This window comes from Erpetoichthys calabaricus, chromosome 13, assembly GCF_900747795.2.
Source record: "Erpetoichthys calabaricus chromosome 13, fErpCal1.3, whole genome shotgun sequence".
Lineage (NCBI taxonomy): Eukaryota > Metazoa > Chordata > Cladistia > Polypteriformes > Polypteridae > Erpetoichthys > Erpetoichthys calabaricus.
The window spans coordinates 12282602-12304147 of NC_041406.2; the positions used below are offsets into that span (position 1 = coordinate 12282602).

The 21546-nt window shown below is 42.0% G+C and overlaps 1 protein-coding gene and 1 long non-coding RNA gene across 4 annotated transcripts in view; one reads left to right on the forward strand and one right to left on the reverse strand.

Moving 5' to 3' along the window:
* Window positions 1–21546, reverse strand: part of LOC127530043 (uncharacterized) — a 454116-nt gene that overhangs the window by 243556 nt on the left and 189014 nt on the right. The window lies entirely within an intron of this gene.
* Window positions 1–21546, forward strand: part of dnah5 (dynein, axonemal, heavy chain 5) — a 437381-nt gene that overhangs the window by 225636 nt on the left and 190199 nt on the right. For all 3 annotated transcript variants that reach the window (XM_051935611.1, XM_051935612.1, XM_051935613.1), the window contains exons 34-36: window positions 1890–2114; window positions 7149–7321; window positions 17627–17805. In XM_051935611.1, the coding sequence (XP_051791571.1) occupies window positions 1890–2114; window positions 7149–7321; window positions 17627–17805 (577 nt within the window). The remainder of the gene's footprint in view (window positions 1–1889; window positions 2115–7148; window positions 7322–17626; window positions 17806–21546) is intronic.

The following is a 21546-nucleotide window of genomic DNA, read 5'->3' on the forward strand; positions in this document are numbered from 1 at the left end:
CGATTTCTTCAATCCCTCTAAACTACACGAGCTTTCCCATGTGAAGTGTTGCTTGATTTCTGCAAAGTATCAACAAATGAATGACGAGTTTTGTCTGTGATGTAATAAAGTACCAACACGTGAACGATAAGCTTTCATTCCTCCGTAAAGTATTGACTGATCGCCACAAAGCACCAACATATCAACAATGAGTGGTTTTCCCTGTGCGTGGCACTTCCAAACATTCCAAAGGGAAGGGGAATGATCGACATGATAACAGCTGCTCTTAAAAAGGCTACCAGGACTCGATTATGAGCTAAAGTATGCATATCGATGTCCCACGCCAGACCCACGGAGCTTCAACTGCAATAACCTGTCCACTTTGCTTCTGACATACTGCCAAATGGCTGGTTCCCAAATGGGACAAGTCACAGACTACTTGGATTAAGTCACTGGGTATGTCGTTCTACACGACTAGCGGTCACAGGGGCATGCGGCATCAGCTCACGACTCTCTAAGATTACATACGATATATACTCGTGGATAAGTTGGGAGTTGATTTTACCATATAATTTCCGGTATTTTATAATGTTGGTCGTATAAGTTGAATGCGGAAAACTCGCACTATTGGTCTAAGAGATTACGATATGCTAAAGCCTGCCTGAGAGAGTAACGACGGAGCACACTGCCTTTTTTTTCTATGTATTGTGCCTACGTGACCTCACGGTAAAACCCGAACTATTACGAAGTGACGTTTGCACTGTTTCGTGTTTTTTGTATCTCACACCCTCATGCACCTTTATCATAAGAGCATCCCTCTTCTACGATGGAGCGTTCGATCAGAAGAAAATATGAAGGTGGTTTTAAATTAAAAGTCGTTGAAGTGGCGAAAGAAATTGGTAACCGAGCTGCTGCAACAAAATTCGATGTTTCTGAGAAACTGGTGCGAGATTGGAGGAAGCAAGAAGCGTCACATTTTTGAATGGGTGTATAAGTCGGGGTCTGATTTTATGATCGATTTTTTGGGTTTCAAGACCCGACTTATATATGAGTACCGTATTTACGCATGTACCACGCGCACATTTTTTCACAAAAATTAGCATTAGAAAATCAGGTCATACACGAAGAAATTTTTTTCTGTAATGTTTACTTCTTCTGCTTGGGCTCGCTTGCGCGCACGCTCTCACTCTCTCTCTCTCTATTTCGCTCGCGTGCGCGCTTTCTTTCTCTCGCTCGCGTTCTCTCTCTCTCTCGCTCGCTTGCTCTTTCATCATTCAACAAAAACAGAAGGGCATTTCGCGGAAAACGTGCCATAAACACTTCCTATACAATCACAACGCACGTCGTACACGGGGCAAATTTTTTTTTGCGATTTTCTTTGTAAAAATTAGGGTGCGCGTCTTACATGAGGGTGCGTGGTACACGAGTAAATACGGTATATACAGTAAATGAAATGTATGACTGAAAATCGCTGCACCACAAAAAAAGACTCGTGACAGGCTTGAGAGAGACACGTAGAGTTTTATGAATGCGTTTTTCAAGTTGATAAAGTCGGAACTTGGATGAATAGTTTTCATGAATAGTGCTGACAAACCCCTTCCTATGGAACTGTTAACCGTTAAATTAAAATTTAACTCCTGTACTTGTTATCATTCCACTGTGTTAGGACTTCCTTTCGCTGTATAATTTACTGTCATGGGAAAGTCATCCAAGTGGGCTTTGGAGGATTAGAACCTCTCAAAGTGGCTACTGAATGATGAACACGTATATCGTGACCTTTTGACATTCCCTGAAGGTGGCTTTGTAATAATATTACTAATATATGATATTTTTATAATGTAATTTCTCTCCCAGAAACACTTTTTGAAGTAACCCTTCTTGCAAATAATGACTCTAAATCTGCTCGGTAGGTTGGCCTGCTGGGAATTCAAATGATTTGGACCAGAGATTCGGAGGAAGCTTTAACGAATGCAAGGTACGACCGCAAGATCATGCCGAAGACAAACCAATCTTTCTTGGACCTGCTGAACACTCTAATTGACATGACCACCAAGGACCTGAGTGCCATGGAACGCATTAAGTATGAGACCCTCATCACCATTCATGTGCACCAGAGAGATATCTTCGATGACCTGGTTAGTGCCAACTCTGTTTTGAATTCTGTATTAAACTGACTTGAATGAAAGAAAAGCTCTAAAGACAGAAGTGTATTAGTCTGTAATATTTTAGAGAATTATGACACACATGAAAAGCATAAATAATATTCTATTTAAAAAAAATGATACTCTTATGTCCTTTTTAGGTGTGTATGCCTGTAACGTGAGAAGCACCTACTGCAATAGTCATGTCCGTCTGTCTCTTTTATTATAATTAGAAATTCTGTTGAAACTATGAAAATGCAAGTAAATCCAATGATAAATATAAAGAAACTGTTAAATTACTTTATTTCACCACCAACAGTTTACATTTGAATGAGACTCCATGAAGTATGAAACCACGCAAAATGCAGACTTAGAAGCACTGCTGCCAACTATTTTCAATGGAAAGTCGCTAACGCATGCACAAAAAGTCGCCGAATGATGTAATTACCTCATTTGCATATCCATATTAACACTTTAGACTCCGCCTCCATTCCTCGTAGTCATTGACATGGACTGACATTAAGATAATTTCTCAAAAAAAGTATTAGAGATCCTTCGCTTACCAAGCGCCATACTTGAAGTGCAGCCGTTTGCCGTTACAATGACGCATTGCATGGGTTTGTATGCTTCTGAGTTGTTTTCCTATCTACCTACAATGACGGCTGATCTTAAGTTTCACAGTCCGGAGTGCCCACACCAAACAAGATCATTTCAAGAGAATTCAGTTCAACAAGATTATTAATTCCTATGTTGTGTGGATTGTGAGATAAGGCAATTTTGATACGAAACGTCGAGGTCTGCCTTTGTTTGTCACCTATTGGATCATCAATTTGAAAATCAAAATGGCTGACTGTAAGCCACTAGGGGGCGTACTGCCATCCTAACCCCTCGACACAGACAAGCAGGACACAGGTTCACTCAACACCCGTGTTTATGTACAGTTTGTGCACACGTTACCAACACCGCAATATACAGTCCATTCCCTTCCTTGCCACCAGTCCATCCGCCTCCACTCCTCCTCAGGCTTTGTCTTCTTCCTCCCGACTCTGGCCCACCAATGGAGTGAGGCGGCTCCTCTTATTGAGGTCCCGGGAGTGTTCCAGGTGCCTCATTAATATTACCTGGAATTACTCCCAGGTGCGCTGGAGGTCCTCTACAGGGCTCTGCAGGTCCCCCTGGCAGCCCCCACAGAACCCACCCAATAGGGCTTCACCAAACTCCAGTTCCCGACATGCCCTGCAGGTACCACAGCCGCCCAGGAGGGCTACCCTCTAGTGTCCCAGGGGAGGTATTGCCTCATCAATACCCTTTTCCCTGGTCCTTCCAACTTGCTGGCATCCCGGGCAGGTAGTGGCCGTGGCCATCCATCACACTGACCAATCAGATATCTTAATTTTCCAAGCACTGCCCACTCAAAACAATTCTTAATATGTCTGCAGGTAGTGTCCACTGCGGTCTGTCGAACCACACAGCAATCAGATGTTACATGAACTGTTGTTGGCGACTGGAGGAAAGAAACGTCGCTCATGTCAACTGAAAATGTCGCTAGATTTGTTGCCAGGCCCCTTTTTAAAATAAAGTTGCCAAAGGTGTCTGAAAAGTCATTAGAAGTAGCCAGAAAGTCGCCAAGTTAGCAACACTTCTCAGAAACTCTTGTGCTGCAAATATAACGCATTTCTTTGTGCTGCCCACACTTGTTACAAGCAACACATTAGGTTGCTGGTGATAGTTTGCATTCAGTGGGCGGCAGAATGTCCATGAGGTGCTGTCCTAACAGTCATGACAGGGTGGACTCCTTGTGATGAAGAAACAGTTTTGGGGTCAACCGAACCTGGTCGATCCAATTGAGTGTCTTTGTCTCGATCACCGTCACCATCATCTGGCAACTAGTGATATTCCAGTTCTGATATTAATTGTAGTTTTAGTTTTTATTTTATTTTATCAAATTAATTTTTACTTTTATTTCCTTCTAGTTTTCAGTGGAGTCAACCATTTTGATTTTTATTTAATTCTGTGTTTAAAATTTTCGTTTTTATTTTATTTAGTTCTGGCCTTTTTACATAATACTAATACAATTTTAGTTATTTTTTCTGTTGCAAGACCACAAACGCTGGCCTGCACGTATTTCAATGCAAGTTATGATTCAGTCAACAAAATACGCTCACAGTTCATAATGCCGTTAAACACAGCTTGACTATCAATGATCAAACCGATTAAGTGGCCTAATGAGTGTAGTCGGCAGGATCAAATGTTTCAACTCAAGAACCCAGTCCGTGTAAGCACTTTGCTGTTAAGCTTTAAACAAGCACACATATCGAGAGATTTGTTCATGTTTCAGCGACATCCATTGCACAGATAACTACATAATGAAAATATTCGCTCGACAAACGCCTGTGATGCGGGTGCACAGACGAGGTCCTCTGCCACTGGCGCTACCAGACTGTAAGGTGACGATTTCTGCTGCCAGTACTGAAGTGCAGTCCTGGCGGCAGAGAAATGCTGGACTTCCACTAAGTACTGATCCAGCTGGTCCAGCACTGAAACTCCGAGACTCTTCTCTGCTTCTTGCATGCTACATTTGGTTTGATTATCATCTGCGCTGTAATTAAAGTATTTCCACATGTTACTTTCTCGCTTTCTACCCGCAAACATCTGTGCAAAACTCACCATCATCACCCACACGTGCTTACTGCTTCAATCTGACGAACCAAATGTGCTCAACAGACAAATAACGGTCCTTTACGGAAGTTGCGCCACGTGACTATAGTAAGCCCAAAGTACGAGATCACCGCGTAGTAAACAGCGCAATGTAACTTAATGCTCAGGGCGACCTATGAACAACCCCTCTGCACCACTGAACCGGACTGAACGAAAATGCTATTGCTGTTTCTTTTCGTTTTTACTCAATTTTCGTTCTCGTTTTAGTTCTTTCACATATCATTAATTTTTATTTTTATTTAGTTTTAGTTTCTCTGTTTGCCTTAATTTCTGTTCTCGTTCTTGTAAAACGAAAAACAATTATTTTTAGTTCTTGTTCTCGTTTTCGTTATGAAAATATCACTGCTGCAAACAAATCTAGTGTTTCAAAACATTAGCAGCTTTATACCTTTTTTTGTGACGTTATAACTAAGAACTGTTTGTTCATTGCAACCTTTTCTACACGCAGTTGTCACCAAATAAAAAAATAATTCTACGTCTGTCCACTACAGACTTGTGAAAATGTTCATTTCCTAGTCATTTTCTAACCTGCATTGTCCTGATGAGGGTCACAGGGAGTGCTGGAGCCTGTCCCAGCCACCATAGGGTGCAAGGCAGGAATAAACCCCGGACAGGGCGGCAGCCCATCGTAGGATGAACACTCACACACACACCCAACCACACTCTAGGGCCAATTCAGTATCGCCAATCCACCTGACCTTCATATCTTTAGACTGTGGGAGGAAAATCATACAAACTCCGTACATGGAAGGACCCGGGACGTGAACCCCGGTCTCCTTATTGTGAGGAATTGTTATGTGAAAAACATAATACTCTGTCTGTTGTTAGTGGGCACTTATACTTACAAAAGAGAATTAACTGTTATAAATATTGAGAGACAAAGTACATTTAATTGAACATCTAATGAGCGCATTTGCTGCTCAACGAATTGACAAAACACCACCATGTTCTCTTAATTTCTGTTAAAATCCTGCCATCTACGCTACTTATACAATGACAATTAAGAGTCATCAATTAATCTAACATGTATATCTCGGCTATATGGTTGTGAGACATGGACACTATCCAGCGACCTGAGATGAAGACTGGAGTCTTTCAGTGTCTCTTCGTTGCTCATGGAGTCCCGAATGAGACACATGACCTGCATTGTGAGGGAGCGTCAGTTACGGCACTACAGCCATGTGGCGCAATTACCTGACAGTGATCAGGCTCACAAGATCCTCATTGTTGAGCGCCCAAGCAGCTGGACCAGGCCAAGGGGATGCCCATGTAACACCTAGTTCGACAGATAGAGGGTCATTTCTGGAGGGTGGGACTGGACTAGAACTTGAAGGGCATAGGGGGTCATGAGGTCGCTGGAAAAGGGGTGTGTGGCGCTCCTGATATCTCTGCAAAAGGACGAATGTCCAAGTCTTTAGAGTCCTGGTGCTCCCTGTTTTGTGAGACATGGACGCTATCCAGTGACCTGAGATGAAGACTGGACTCCTTCATGTGTGGCTCTTTGCAGAATCCTTGGGTCCCGCTGGTTTGACTTTATGTTGTTCATGGAGTCCTGAATGAGGCACATTACCTGCATTGTGAGGGAGCGTCAGTTATGGTACTACAACCATGTGGCGCAATTCCCCGAGGGTGATCAGCTCACAGGACCCTCATTGTTGGAGCAGGCCACCTGGCTGTGGCAGATAGAGGGTCATTTCTGGAGGGTGAGACTGGACCAGGTGTCTGCCTGGGGGGTTGCCAACCGGGATCCTGTACCAGTGCCTGCTCCCCAACTTGACTTGACTTGACTTGTATATCTCGGGGGTATGGGAAGAAAATTGGGATATCTAGAGATGGACACTGCAAAATTCGCCCAAGAAGTGACCAGACTTGGGTTCCAATGGCAAGACTCTGGAATTGTGATGTGGCAGCTAATTATTGTGCCACCATACCAGCCCACTTTTTAGCTTGTATTTTACAATTTTTGTAATACACTATTGACATTTTATTAGGTCTTCATTTTATTTTCAATAGGAGTCAGGAGGCAACCATTTTGACGATCTGTGACCGCAATCCCTGAAATTCTTCATTTGCACGTTTTTCATCTTCTATAATCATATGGCAGGAATTTGTTTATTAAGTAATTCATTAAATCAGTGTAAGGAGAATGGGAAGTGGAGTAACTGCCTCAAATTACACATACAGCATGTGTAAACTTTTAATGTTGTTTTCTTGGTTTTGTGCACCTTTTAAAACATTTGTTGGATATGCTGACTTAAGAAATCCCCGTGGATGACATTACAACTGAATATTTCCCCATATTTTTTGCAGTGCCACTTGCATATCAAAACTCCAAGCGATTTTGAATGGCTGAAACAGTGCCGATTTTACTTTAATGAGGATTCTGATAAGATGCTTATTAACATCACGGACGTGGAATTTATTTACCAGAATGAATTTCTGGGTTGTACTGACAGGCTGGTTATAACACCTCTCACCGACAGGTACGTAGTGTGCCCTGCTTGTTTTTTCTTTTTTTTCTTATATTGTAAATATTATAAATTGTTATGTGAAAGATACAGTGCATCCTGAAAGTATTCACAGCACATCACTTTTTCCACATTTTGTTATGTTACAGCCTTATTCCAAAATGGATTAAATTCAGTTTTTCCACAGAATTCTGCACACAACATCCCATAATGACAATGTGAAAAAAGTTTACTTGAGGTTTTTGCAAATTTATTAAAAATAAAAAAACTGAGAAATCCCATGTCCATAAGTATTCACAGCCTTTGCTCAATACTTTGTCGATGCCCCTTTGGCAGCAATTCCAGCCTCAAGTCTTTTTGAATATGATGCCACAAGCTTGGCATACCTATCCTTGGCCAGTTTCGCCCATTCCTCTTTGCAGCACCTCTCAAGCTTCATCAGGTTGGATGGGAAGCGTCGGTGCACAGCCATTTTAAGATCTCTCCAGAGATGTTCAATCGGATTCAAGTCTGGGCTCTGGCTGGGCCACTCAAGGACATTCACAGAGTTGTCCTGAAGTCACTCCTTTGATATCTTGGCTGTGTGCTTAGGGTCGTTGTCCTGCTGAAAGATGAACCGTCGCCCCAGTGTGAGGTCAAGAGCGCTCTGGAGCAGGTTTTCATCCAGGATGTCTCTGTACATTGCTGCAGTCATCTTTCCCTTTATCCTGACTAGTCTCCCAGTTCCTGCCACTGAAAAACATCCCCACAGCATGATGCTGCCACCACCGTGCTTCACTGTAGGGATGGTATTGGCCTGGTGATGAGCGGTGCCTGGTTTCCTACAAACATGACGCCTGGTATTCACACCAAAGAGTTCAATCTTTGTCTCATCAGACCAGAAAATTTTCTTTCTCATGGTCTGAGGGTCCTTCACGTGCCTTTTGGCAAACTCCAGGTGGGCTGCCATGTGCCTTTTACTAAGGAGTGGCTTCCGTCTGGCCACTCTACCATACAGGCCTGATTGGTGGATTGCTGTAGAGATGGTTGTCCTTCTGGAAGGTTCTCCTCTCCCCACAGAGGACATCTGGAGCTCTGACAGAGTGACCATCTGGTTCTTGGTCACCTCCCTGACTAAGGCCCTTCTCCCCTGATCACTCAGTTTAGATTGCCAGCCAGCTCTAGGAAGAGTCCTGGTGGTTTCAAACTTCTTCCACTTACGGATGATGGAAGCCACTGTGATCATTGGGACCTTCAAAGCAGCAGGAATGTTTCTGTAACCTTCCCCAGATTTGTGCCTGGAGACAATCCTGTCTCGGAGGTCTACAGACAATTCCTTTGACTTCATGCTTGGTTTGTGCTCTGACGTGAACTGTCAACTGTGGCATCTTATATAGACAGGTGTGTGCCTTTCTAAATCATGTCCAATCAACTGAATTTACCACAGGTGGACTCCAATGAAGCTGCAGAAACATCTCAAGGATGATCAGAAGAAACAGGATGCACCTGAGCTCAATTTTGAGCTTCATGGCAAAGGCTGTGAATACTTATGTACATGGGATTTCTCAATTTTTTTATTTTTAATAAATTTGCAAAAATCTCAAGTAAACTTTTTTCACGTTGTCATTATGGGGTGTTGTGTGTAGAATTCTGAGGAAAATTGAATTTAATCCATTTTGGAATAAGGCTGTAACATAACAAAATGTGGAAAAAGTGATGTGCTGGGAATACTTTCCGGATGCACTGTATAATACTCTATCTGTTGTTAATGGCCACTTCTACTTACAAAAGGGTGTTAACTGTTATACAAAGTTACATCAAAAGTTATTGTTCAAAAATATACCCAGAGTTCAAGTTCAAGAGTATTTATTGTCATTTCATCCATATACAGTAGTACAGCATAGCATACAGTGAAACGAAACAGCTTTCCTCCAGGGCCATGATGCTACATAAACCACAGGACAATGAAGAATCCACGACACATAACATAAAGACACATAATATACTGTATAACATGTGAGTCAAATGTTCAACCATGTGCTACACTGTAGAACAGAACACATATATCAGATATCAGTCCGGTCCATGAGTGTTCAGGAGTCTGACTGCTTGGGTGAAGATACTGTTACACATTCTGGTGGTGAGGGCGCGAATGCTTTGGTACCTTTTTCCCCAATGGTAGGAGTGTAAACAGTGAATGTGAGGGGTGTGTTGGATCATTCACAATGCTGGTGGCTTTGCGGATGCAGCGTGTGGTGTAAATGTCCATAATGGAGGGAAGACACCGATGATCATCTCAGTTGTCTTCACTATCTGTTGTAGGGCTTTGCAATCCCTGACCGTGCAATTTCCAAACCAGACAGTGATGCAGTTGCTCAGGATGCTCTCTATGGTTCCTCTGTAGAATGTTGTTAGAGTAGCTGGTGGAAGATGGGCTTTCCTCAGCCTACTCAGGGTGTAGAGCCGCTGCTGGGCTTTCTTGGCTAAAGAGCTGGTGTTGTGGGACCAGGTGAGGTTCTCTGCCAGGTGGACACCTAGGAATTTGGTGCTATTGATGACCTCCACTGTTGAGCCATCAATGTTCAGTGGCAAATGGTCACTCTTAGTCTTCCTAAAGTCAACAATCATTTCCTTTGTTTTGTCTACATTCAGAGACAGGTTATTGGCTTTACACCAGTCTGTTAACCGCTTGAGTTGTATTATGTATCGTGGATGAGCCCGGAAGGTGATCCTCAGTTGCATGTGTGACAGAGATAAGAGTAAAGAAAGAAAGGTTGAATGCAGGGGTTCTTAACCTGAGGTCCATGGAACCCTAGGGGGTCCATGGATGGGTTTCAGGGGGTCCGTGAGGATCAGATAAAAATTTGCATTTACTAGGGGGTTCATCCCCTGCTTGCTTCGCTCTCCAACCCCTTCCCCCCCTCTGCCAGCACTACGCACCGTTGTGAAGAAGGGGGTTTGAATGCACCCCAAGGAGACACGGTCACTCTTCTGAAACCCCACTTAAATGATGATACAATGGGAAACAAATTCAGTTTTTCTTTTTTACCTCCTCTTTGCTCGATCAGCTGCTGGCGTGATCTTAAACTCATGCGGCACTTCAAACATTTAAAAGCCTGTACAGCAGCTGTTCTTTGGTCTCACTGCCTTGTCTTGTCTCTCTTCTCCTCCAGACGTCCTCAAACACTATTCAATCTCTTTTTGCTGTTCTGTTATTTCACCAGGTAATAATTTCCATTTGTTTTGTGCTAATGTGATCTTTACTATAATTTTTTTGAGACTTTCGAATTTTCCTACTTCCATTATCTCTAACCCGCTCTGCATGTGTATCACGCCAACGTTTTTTAATTCTTTACGACGTTCTATTTTGTCTTTTTCTGGCCCCGGGCGTGGTTAAATCTCTTGGCACAAAGTCTAGTCTCACAGGACGGTCTGATTATTACTTTCCTTATTTTCAGAATTTGCACTTAGATTATTATTATTCTTTTTTGCTTTCTTTTTTGCATTCTTTTCTCTCTCTTTCTTTTTCGCTTAGTTGTCATCTAGAACGTATAAAATGTTTAAGAGCTGAGAGCACAGGAAGTGTGTCAGTCCAACAACTGAGAGGTTAGATGACCGTGGTCTTGTTTGAAAATGGTGGTAAGTAGGGCGTGACTTGCAAATGTCACCGTCTCATGGGATTTGCGTCCAAAGTTTTTAAAGTATGACGCGACTTGACCATCTCGCAGGACGTGATAAAGATCACGTCTCGTTGCCGGGAAAAAAGTCTCGTCTCGTCCCAAGATTTTTTTATAATAGATGTTCACTGTTGATTTTTCTCACGCGTTCATTCATAGCTTGGCCTACCTGGCGGATATCTTTGGCCATATGAATGAGGTAAATGTTTCGATTCTCGGCCATGAAGTCACCATTATGGATGCTGCTGAAAGAACGAAAGCCATTCTGGCCAAAGTGTTGCTATGGAAAAGGAGGTTGAAGGCAAACTTTCCAGTGTTATGGACACAGTAGTATTTCAGCAGTGACATTAAGTTTATTGGATGAACAGAAAATATGCAATATGCATCATAACAAAATTAGACAGGTGCATAAATGTGGACACCCCAACAGAGATATGACATCAATACTTAGTTGAGCCTCTAGACGCTGTCCTCCTATAGCCTTTTAATGAGTGTCTGGATTCTCGGCCATGAAGTCACCATTATGGATGCCGCTGAAAGAATGAAAGCTTTTCTGGCCAAAGTGTCGCTGTGGAAAAGGAGGTTGAAGGCAAACTTTCCAGTGTTAGAAGAACTGCATCAGAGACAATTAAATCTCGATAAATAAAGTGCATTATATTCATTGCATGGAAAGTTGTGTTTATGAGAATATTTCTAATAATAATAATTCATTACATTTATATAGCGCTTTTCTCAGTACTCAAAGCGCTATCCACACAGGGAGGAACCGGGAAGCGAACCCACAATCTTCCACAGTCTCCTTACTGCAAAGCAGCAGCACTACCACTGCGCCACCTGTGAGGACGTTCTGGGGAAAGGGGGTCCATAGTTTTCATCAGATTCTTAAAGGGGTCCGTGACTCAAAAAAAGTTAAAAATCACTGGTCTAATGGGAGATATATATACGAGGAGAGAGAAAGAATGTTTGTGGATGTAAGGGAAACATGGCAGCAGAATTGAGGGCAGCTCCAGAGCATGTGGAGAAAATGGACTTTGAGAGTGCAGTACGTTACAGAAAGGATCAGGGGAAAGGCCCGTAGCAAAGTGCATGAGGGGGGTGATATACAGTCATAAGAAAAAGTTTGGGAACCCCTCTTAATTCTTTGGATTTTTGTTTCTCATTGGCTGAGAACAACTTCCTTTTAATATCTGACATGCCTTATGGAAACAGTAGGATTTCAGAAGTGACATTAAGTTTATTGGATTAACAGAAAATATGCATCATAACAAAATTAGACAGGTGCATAAATGTGGGCACCCCAACAGAGATATGACATCAATACTTAGTTGAGCCTCTAGATGCTGTCCTCCTATAGCCTCTGATGAGTGTCTGATTCTGGATGGAGGTATTTCTGACCATTCTTCATACAAAATCTCTCCAGTTCAGTTCAATTGCATGGACAGCCTACTTCAAATAATCCTATAGATTTTCGATGATATTCAAGTAAGGTGACTGTGACGGCCATTCCAGAACATTGTACTTCTCCCTCTGCATGAATGCCTTTGTAGATTTCAAACTGTGTTTTGGGTCATTGTCTTGTTGGAATATCCATCCCCTGTGTAACTTTAACTTTGTGACTGATGCTTGAACATTATCCTGAAGAATTTGTTGATATTGGGTTGAATTCATCCGACCCTCGACTTTAACAAGGGCCCCAGTCCCTGAACTAGCCAGCCCCACAGTATGATGGAACCTCCACCAAATGTGACAGTAGGTAGCAGGTGTTTTTCTTGGAGTGCAGTGTTCTTCTTCTGCCAAGCAAAGTGCTTTTTGTTTTGACCAAATAACTCAATTTGTGTCTCATCAGTCTAAAGCACTTTGTTCCAAAATGAATCTGACTTGTCTAAATGAGCATTGGCATACAACAAGCGACTCTGTTTGTGGTGTGAGTGCAGAAAGGGCTTCTTTCTCATCACCCTGCCATACAGATGTTCTTTGTGCAAATTGCGCTGAATTGTAGAACGATGTACAGATACACCATCTGCAGCAAGATGTTCTTGCAGGTCTTTGGAGGTGATCTGTGGGTTGTCTGTCACCATTCTTACAATCCTGCTCATATGCCACTCCTGTATTTTTCTTTGCCTGCCAGACCTGCTGGGTTTAACAGCAACTGTGCCTGTGGCCTTCCATTTCCTGATTCCATTCCTTACAGTTACAGAAACTGACAGTTTAAACCTCTGAGATGACTTTTTGTAGCCTTTCCCTAAACCAGGAGACTCGACAATCTTTGTTTTCAGATCTTTGGAGAGTTGCTTTGAGGATCCCATGCTGTCACTCTTCAGAGGAGAGTCAAAGGGAAGGAAGCACAACTTGCAATTGACCACCTTAAATACCTTTATATCTCATGATTGGACACACCGGTCTATGAATTTCAAGGCGTAACGAGCTCATCAACCAAGTAATCAGCATTGAGCAGTGACAGGCATTCAAATCAGCACAATGACAAGGGGACCCACATTTGTGCACAGCCAGTTTTTCACATTTGATTTCATTTCCATCCATCCATTATCCAACCTGCCATATCCTAACTACAGGGTCACGGGGGTCCACTGGAGCCAATCCCAGCCAACACAGGGTGCAAGGCAGGAAACAAACCCTGGGCAGGGTGCCAGCCCATCTCAGGGCTGATTTAATTTCATACAACTAAATACTGCTTCACTAAAAATCTTTGTTCAGAAAACACAGCAGTACTCCGATGTTCCTAGGAAATGAAAGACATATCAGTGTTATCTTTCTTGTTGAAAGGAGAGTCAATTATTATGCAGGCTGAGAGGGGTTCCCAAACTTTTTCATATGACTGTATAATCGCTGTACAATTAGACATTGGGTGTGTTGATAATTTGGATTTTTGGATACAAGTTCTAGATTTTTAAAAATGGTTTTCCAAGATGGGTTTAAATTAAGAGAAAGGTCTCACTGCTACATTGAGTTTCAAGGAATGACTGTTAAAGAGGCTTTGTGTAGCTCAGCATAAAGAGAGGAGACGGGCTTTTTAGAAGGGGAAAGAGAAGGAGAGATTTGATTCGACAAGGTAAACACCTCACCACCATGAACTGACCTCAGCTGAAGACAGAAAATAAAGGACGTAGAAGTGCACCCCAATTGTCAAAATCCTTCCGCTTCAAATCATTTACAAAAGAAAATGATGGTTCAGAAATGCATGTCAGGTAGAGTAACCTAAACGCTCACAAATGGCCATGTTTTGGAGGAGACCTTCCAGAATTTACCTGAAGAATGCTTCTTCTTAGGCAGAAAATATTAAGAAAATGCTCCTGTTTAGAAAGTAAAAGCCTATTGTGAATGACCGCTAGGCGGTTATGCCTTATTGCTGTTGACTCTGATGTCTTTAATCACTAATTCGCATTTCTGTACCCGTCCTCTCAGCCACGCCTCAGGTATGAACTTCCTCTGATGTGCTGCAATGCTGACGTCCGTCTTTATGTCCATTTTTAGGAGTGTTCACATATAATTTCAATTTTCAATTTCAATTCTTTATTGTCATGTGTACAAGTACCACGTACATGCAAAGCAGCTATTGTGAAAGTCCGTGTCTGTCTGTCCGTCTGTCCGAATGAAACAACTCAGCCCCCCATAGACCATTTTTGTTGAGATGTGGCCTGCTTATTCTTTAAAGAATTTTTTTTCAAACTGTTTCAATTTTTGTTTAGATCTCTCAAGCAGATCACACTGTATGGAGTTTTCAGAATTTCCAATTGAAAAGCATTGGTGACTCTGCAAACCCGTCCGTAAAACAGAGAAAACGTTCGGTGCAACTTCAACTAAGAGTCCGTTTACTGCTTCAGTCTGACCTTGAGAGCGGGTGCTTGAACTTGTATGTTTTGTAGATTTTCCTCTTTTACTCATCTGACTGCCGCTCAGATGCCCAATGCCAAGTGAGTCGAATGCCGGGCAGAGCGCACGGGCACAAAACACCTCACACAGCAGCGCCCTCTCCTGGGGCCTCATGTATAAATGGTGCGTACGCACAGAAATGTTGCGTACGAACATTTCCACGCTCAAATCTCAATGTATAAAACCTAAACTTGGCGTAAAGCCACGCACATTTCCATGGTACCTCATACCTTGGCGTACGCAATTTCTCCGCTCGGTTTTGCAGACTGGCAGCACCCAGCGTCAAAGCAGTGCTACTGTTCCTGTGTGGTTACCCTTTCTTTCTTAGACCCACATTCCTGACGCGGCTTTATAATTACACTGAAACTAACTGCATATTGTTTATTAGTGTAATGCATCTGATTGTAATTAACCTGCAGCAATATAATGGCCCAGGGAATAGCCATAGTATTCCAAATACCATAACTGCTTTAGCGTTGTTATGCTCACTGCATCTTTTTCTTCTTTCAGCTGCTCCCGTTAAGGGTTGCCACAGCGGATCATCTTTTTCCATATTACTCTCACTGCACCACTCGGAGTATTTATATCACTGTATCTGAATGGGGAATCACAGCAGCAGCTGATCGGAAAGAGAATGATCGGCATACAGTTTCAAGCAAACACTACCTCAGCCACGGCAAAACGCGTCAAAGCCATTCCTGTACGGACCTCGCGTTTCAGAAACAGTTTCATCCCAAGAACTCTAAACGCACTCAATCAGTCCATCAAGTGCTCCTTGTAGAACTGTTTGGACTTATAAGTACAATCACCTCACTGTAAACTTGCACTACAGTTATAATATTACACAACCTGCGCTACTTTATAAAGCGCGTATGATGACAATATCATTTTTAAGATGAAATGCAGCAAAATATGTTGCTTATAGTATACAGATAAAACTGTAACTTCATTTAAATAATCTGTATTGTTAATAATTAAACATGTGAGGACACGGTGCCGCAGCGCTCGCTAGTTCACGGATAGCTCCTGCCTTGCGCTGTATTCTTGCTGGTGCTGACGCGACACTAGAAGGATAGACGGATAGAATAATTAAACACGTACTACAAAGATATTTCAATGTTCCTTAAAAGTTTTGAAGAATCGGCATTCTAAGCTTACAGATGGCTTAACGTCTATTACAGAGCTGATTGTGTGGCGATTGGGTATTTTGAGAAAGAAAAGTAAGGACAGGAATTGGAGGTTAGTACGTTTAAAAGAGACAGTACTTCTGTAATAAATTATTTCATGGAAGGTCGCGCATGGTGCAGCAAGCCTCTTGCGTGAGATATGAACAATCACTGCGCCACCGTGTTCCCATTTTTAATAACATGCTTTCATTCCTATCATCATGAAAAAGATATCACGTATACATCTCAGTATTGTAATTATTCAGAGAGCTGTAATATCACGAATGTAATGGATTCTGTGTCCTGTCGGAGAAAGAGAAAGAACGGAAGCACGTAGTGATTCATACACATAGAAGATCAAACGCAGAACAAAGCATTTAACGTCCTACTTTAGTTACGATGGGATTTGAGAAACTAGTAAAATAAACGATTTTAAGGTGAAGTTTATGATGTTCTTCTTTAATGACAAAATAAACTAAGTGGAAATTTTGAGATTAAAGTTGACATTTCGTGCTTTTTTTCCCACTGTGTGGCTATTTTTTTTCCTCTGTACCCTAATAAGCTTTCATACGACACTCAGACGGTGGGCTACGACTCGCCTTTTCACGGCGACTTTGATATCTGACCGCTTCTTTTTCATTTCGGGCACTGTGCGACTTTGTGAACTTTGATCTTTCGAGTTTCTCCGACACGCTATGTCACTCGATCAACTTTCTTTTGTTGATTATACCACTGTTTAAACCAACAAATAGTACGTTTTTCCTTTGCCTCCACTTGGTATTCGCTGAAATTCTTATATTTTCCCCTGTGCTTTTCCCATTGTCTTTTCACAGAAGGCTATTTGTATCGATTTGCATATTCAAAGCGGCGTAATTCTGGGAGGAGTTGGGGCGGGACAGAAGGCGCGTGCACGTGCGTTACTTTTCACGCTGATCAGGATTTATGTAGCGGAAGAACGTGAAAGTTTGTGTACGCAGATTCTTGCATCTGGATTTTTCTGTGCGTACGCACATTCCCGCTTTTGTGCTTACGCCATGTTATAGTGAGTTCTACGCATGGCGTTATACGTGAGGCCCCTGGTGCTTTAGGGGAAGTTTAGGATGCTAGCCCATTGCAGGGTTGTATTGTCATTTGAATGCTTGAGAATACTTCAGGTACACTTCATTCAAAATTAGTTGTAATAAATGAAGGATTGTCGTGTTCCTCTTCTTCTTTTTCTTCTTCGTCCTCTTCATCACTTCCCACTTCTATGTGGGGTTGATGTGCTTGATCAAACAGCTCTGTCTTACTAATCCTTGCCAATCAAGCCCTTTTCCTTCAGATCTTCTTTGAGTTTATCTGTCCATCTCCACTTTGGCCCCCCTCACTTTCTCTTCCCCACTTTTGCCCACATATTCCTTGTCATCACACGTTCATACCAATAATTACTTGAAATCGGATGGATACTGTCCCTTTATATCCATTATCCACTCGTCGGCTTCTTGTAAAGTGCACTCCATATTCTCTGTAGTTTTATTCTACAAATTCAAGGTTCCTGAAAGCTCCATAAGTGCATTTATTGCCTTTAAATTATCTGTTTATTCATTAATTATTGTTTTTACCTGTAGGTGTTATATAACTCTGGCCCAAGCCCTAGGCATGAGTATGGGAGGAGCACCAGCTGGTCCAGCAGGAACAGGGAAGACAGAGACCACCAAAGATATGGGCAGATGTCTTGGCAAATATGTCGTCGTGTTCAACTGCTCTGATCAGATGGACTTTCGTGGACTGGGCAGAATTTTTAAAGGTACATCAGTATATTGACTCACTTCATGTACTTTTTTGTTTAACTTTGTATAACCAGTTCAGGGTCATACGAGGCTGGAGCCTATCCCAGTAGCATTCACTGCAAGGCAGGAACCAACCCTGGATAGGGGTGTATGTCCATCGCTGCGCCCACTCACATACACCCCACTCTTGTGCTGGAGCCAAAACAGAGCCGCAAATTGACCTAACCTGCAGAAGTCAGGGGTGGGGAATGCTGGGATATCTGGACAAAAACTCTAAATGAAAAGGGAAGAACGTGCCGACTCCAAACAGGCAGTGACCAGACGTGAGATCTGTAAGGCATCAGCAGGGGCCTCCTTACTACCCTGATTAGTGCTGGGCGTTATACCGGTTCATACCGAAAACCATTTTTTATTCTTGTTATGATATGGATTTTTCTTATACCGCAACAACGGTTTAAATAGCCTAAACAACGTTCGGAATGTGGCACAGCGAGAAACTGTTTAAGGGGGGACCTTATTCACTGCTACACCGCTAAACACGCATACAACGGAGTACATGCATTAGTGGAGGTATTGTGTGGTGAAAATGGACAGAGAACATTCGGAAACTGAAGCTGTGGCAGACGATAAAGTTGAACGTAATGACACAGAAGAACTTTTGCCGAAAAAAAGGAGCCGTGTTTGTTGTCTGGAGATACTTTGGTTTTAAAAGGTCGGATGTGGACCAAACAACTATTTACTGCAAATGCTGTTGAGCTAAAGTTGTCTCTGGAGGTGGCATCCCGAGCAATTTGCTGCACCACCTTAGCCACAAACATGCTTTGGCATACCAGTGCTTTGGACACAGGCTTCACACAGCCATAGATAAGTAATAGTTATTAAAATAATAAACTATTTTAAGTAATGGTAGTAAAAACATACCATAGTAATAAGAACTGTACAATGAATGTCTGTATAATCAGTTTTCTGTTACCTCTATTATCAATCAGTACAGTTACGATGTCGAAAGCAATACAATAATTTATATAAAATTGTGTAAAATATACGTTTTTCAAGTTGGCGTGGCAAGTGAACGTTTCTGTGGGCTGAGTGATCCGAATGATGCAGTACGATACGTTGCCGGAAACTCCCACCTTGTGAGATGTCTCGCTAGCGATCGATAGAGATCAGTGATCTTGTTGTTACAGCGCTTTTCGATATGCTTTTGCTAGAAGGAAAGTTAGCTTTGTTGATTTGACCTCGATTCCCTGTGCATGTGTGTGAGTAGCAAAGAGCAAACAGCTTCTAAAATGGCATGTGGAGAGACACCAAAGGGAATGCTCAAAGCAAAATAATCCGTGGATGACTTTTTTTGTATTATCGCTGAATCGGACTCTGACTTGTCGGGCTCTGATTTTGATGCAAGTGATCTGGAGATGGAAATCGAAAATGAACCCATGGCAACGTTCACCTGGGAAGACAGACACTTACAATGACACGAGGTACAAACCATATTGCATCTCACTGCAACTGCCAACACCGCGCACCCGTCTCACAAAGACAGCCAGTCCACCGTGCATTCCTGCTGGCCTAGCTTGAAGCAAGGTCCATATTAATGCAATTTGCCTTAATGATGGTTCAGTTGGTAAATATGTCATCACCAAATTGCACTTGTTTTATTTTAGTTTTATTTGGTGAATACTTTAATGCACCTGGGCTTGAAACCTTGAAGTAATAGGATTATTACTGGAAGTTGCACTATTATTTATTTTATTGTTATTTACTACTTTAAATATTATGCAGTTGAATGATGTTAAAGTTGTTTAAAAAGTCATTTTAACGTGTCAGTGGGCAGAGATTGTTAACATTAACAAAGTGTAGCTGGTTTACAAAAAATATTTGCTGTCTTTACATGTTCAGTGCAATACAACTTTTGACAAGCACCTCTGGATATCTGACTAAGTCTAAATGCCTCTTTGGATGGTTGAAAATATGTTGTCAAAATTATAGTTTAAGTTATTTGCAAAATTTGTTCAATACGAATGTTCTATATTTTGACTGCAACTGTCATGCAATGTGAATCCTTCTCTTCATTAGTGCCACCCCCTTTTTATGGGGCCATGCAAACCTGTATTAATACTTATACAACGTACAATGTACAGTTCTCATGACAGTGGAATATTATTTTAGTTGTTCTTAGCCAATCTACTGCAGTAATTACAGTGGAAAATGTGGTTAACATCCACTCATGCATAGGAAAGAAATACTGTTGAATACCATGAAACCGGTATAATTTTGAAAAATACCGTGATATAGAATTTTGGTCATACCGCCCAGCACTAACCCTGGTACACTTTTAGTGTAATCAAAAAGAAATGTCTCATGTTTAGATAGTAATCTATACTAATAAAAGGCAAAGCCCTCACTGACTCACTCACTCACTCACTCACTCACTGACTGACTGACTCACTCATCACTAATTCTCCAACTTCCCGTGTAGGTGGAAGGCTGAAATTTGGCAGGCTCATTCCTTACAGCTTACTTACAAAAGTTAGGCAGGTTTCATTTCGAAATTCAAAGCGTAATGGTCATAACTGGAACATATTTTTTGTCCATACACTGTAATGGAGGAGGCGGAGTCACGTATCGCGTCATCACGCCTCCTACGTAATCACGTGAACTAAAAACAAGGAAGACATTTACAGCACGAGTCACACGCGGGAACGAAGGTAAATGACGTTAATTTTTGACTGTCTTTTAATACTGTGTGAGCATACATATTAACACATGTGCAATTAAACGTGTGCATTTACGGGGTGATTTCTCAGGCTTAAAAGCTTGCCTTTTACTAAAAAGGTAAATGCAAAACTATTTTCAATCAGTTTATTGAAACGCTCCCGTTAAGGATTGCAATAACATATTCGCGAGATAAAAGAACGAAGTAGGGGGAAATGGAGGAACAGCCGCAAACAGCGAAGAGCAAAAAATTAATTAAACAATTGAGAACGGAGCGAGTTAAGCATACAAGCATGTTCATAAGGGAAACAAAGCACGGTGTAAAACGTAAGTTTAAATTAAGTTTATAGAAACGCTCCCGCTGCGGATTGCAATAACATATTCGCGAGATAAAAGTTTAATGAGAACACACGAGGTATAAACGAACCACACGCCGTGGCGCAACGTTAGGGGCAACAGTTTCAACCATTCTATGATCTGCTTCTCGCAACTGAAAGACGGCACATGGCGGATGTTAGCCGACTTGCTGACCGCAACGTTAGGGGCTTCAACTATGGCGCTGACGCCACATCTCAGTGCCAACACTTTGCAGACTCTACTTAAAAGACACGCCCTCCTCACTGGACAGTTAAAAACACCAATCAAACTAACGATGACATCAAGTATTACCCAATCAAAAGTAGGAAAGGAGGCATCTTCATAAAATGCGTGTGGGATGATTTGCATGAGACGCTGCTTTAAAAAAAAAATGATAAAAAAAATACGGGATAAATCCCGTCCAGTATTGATTCAAAACGGGACGCGCAATTTCATTCTCAAACGCGGCACGATTCCGTATTTTAAAGGACGGGTGGCAACCCTACAGTGCCAGGTAACCACCCATACAATCAGATTGTGATTCAGACTAGGAATGCAATTAATGTAATTACCCAGATCTACATACAAGGCGAAAGTCTTGCAACATTCAAAGATGATGGTTTGGGATAAGTACACCATACAACATAAAAGAGCTTATGAAGCCTTGAACCGAAAAAAGCAAGATC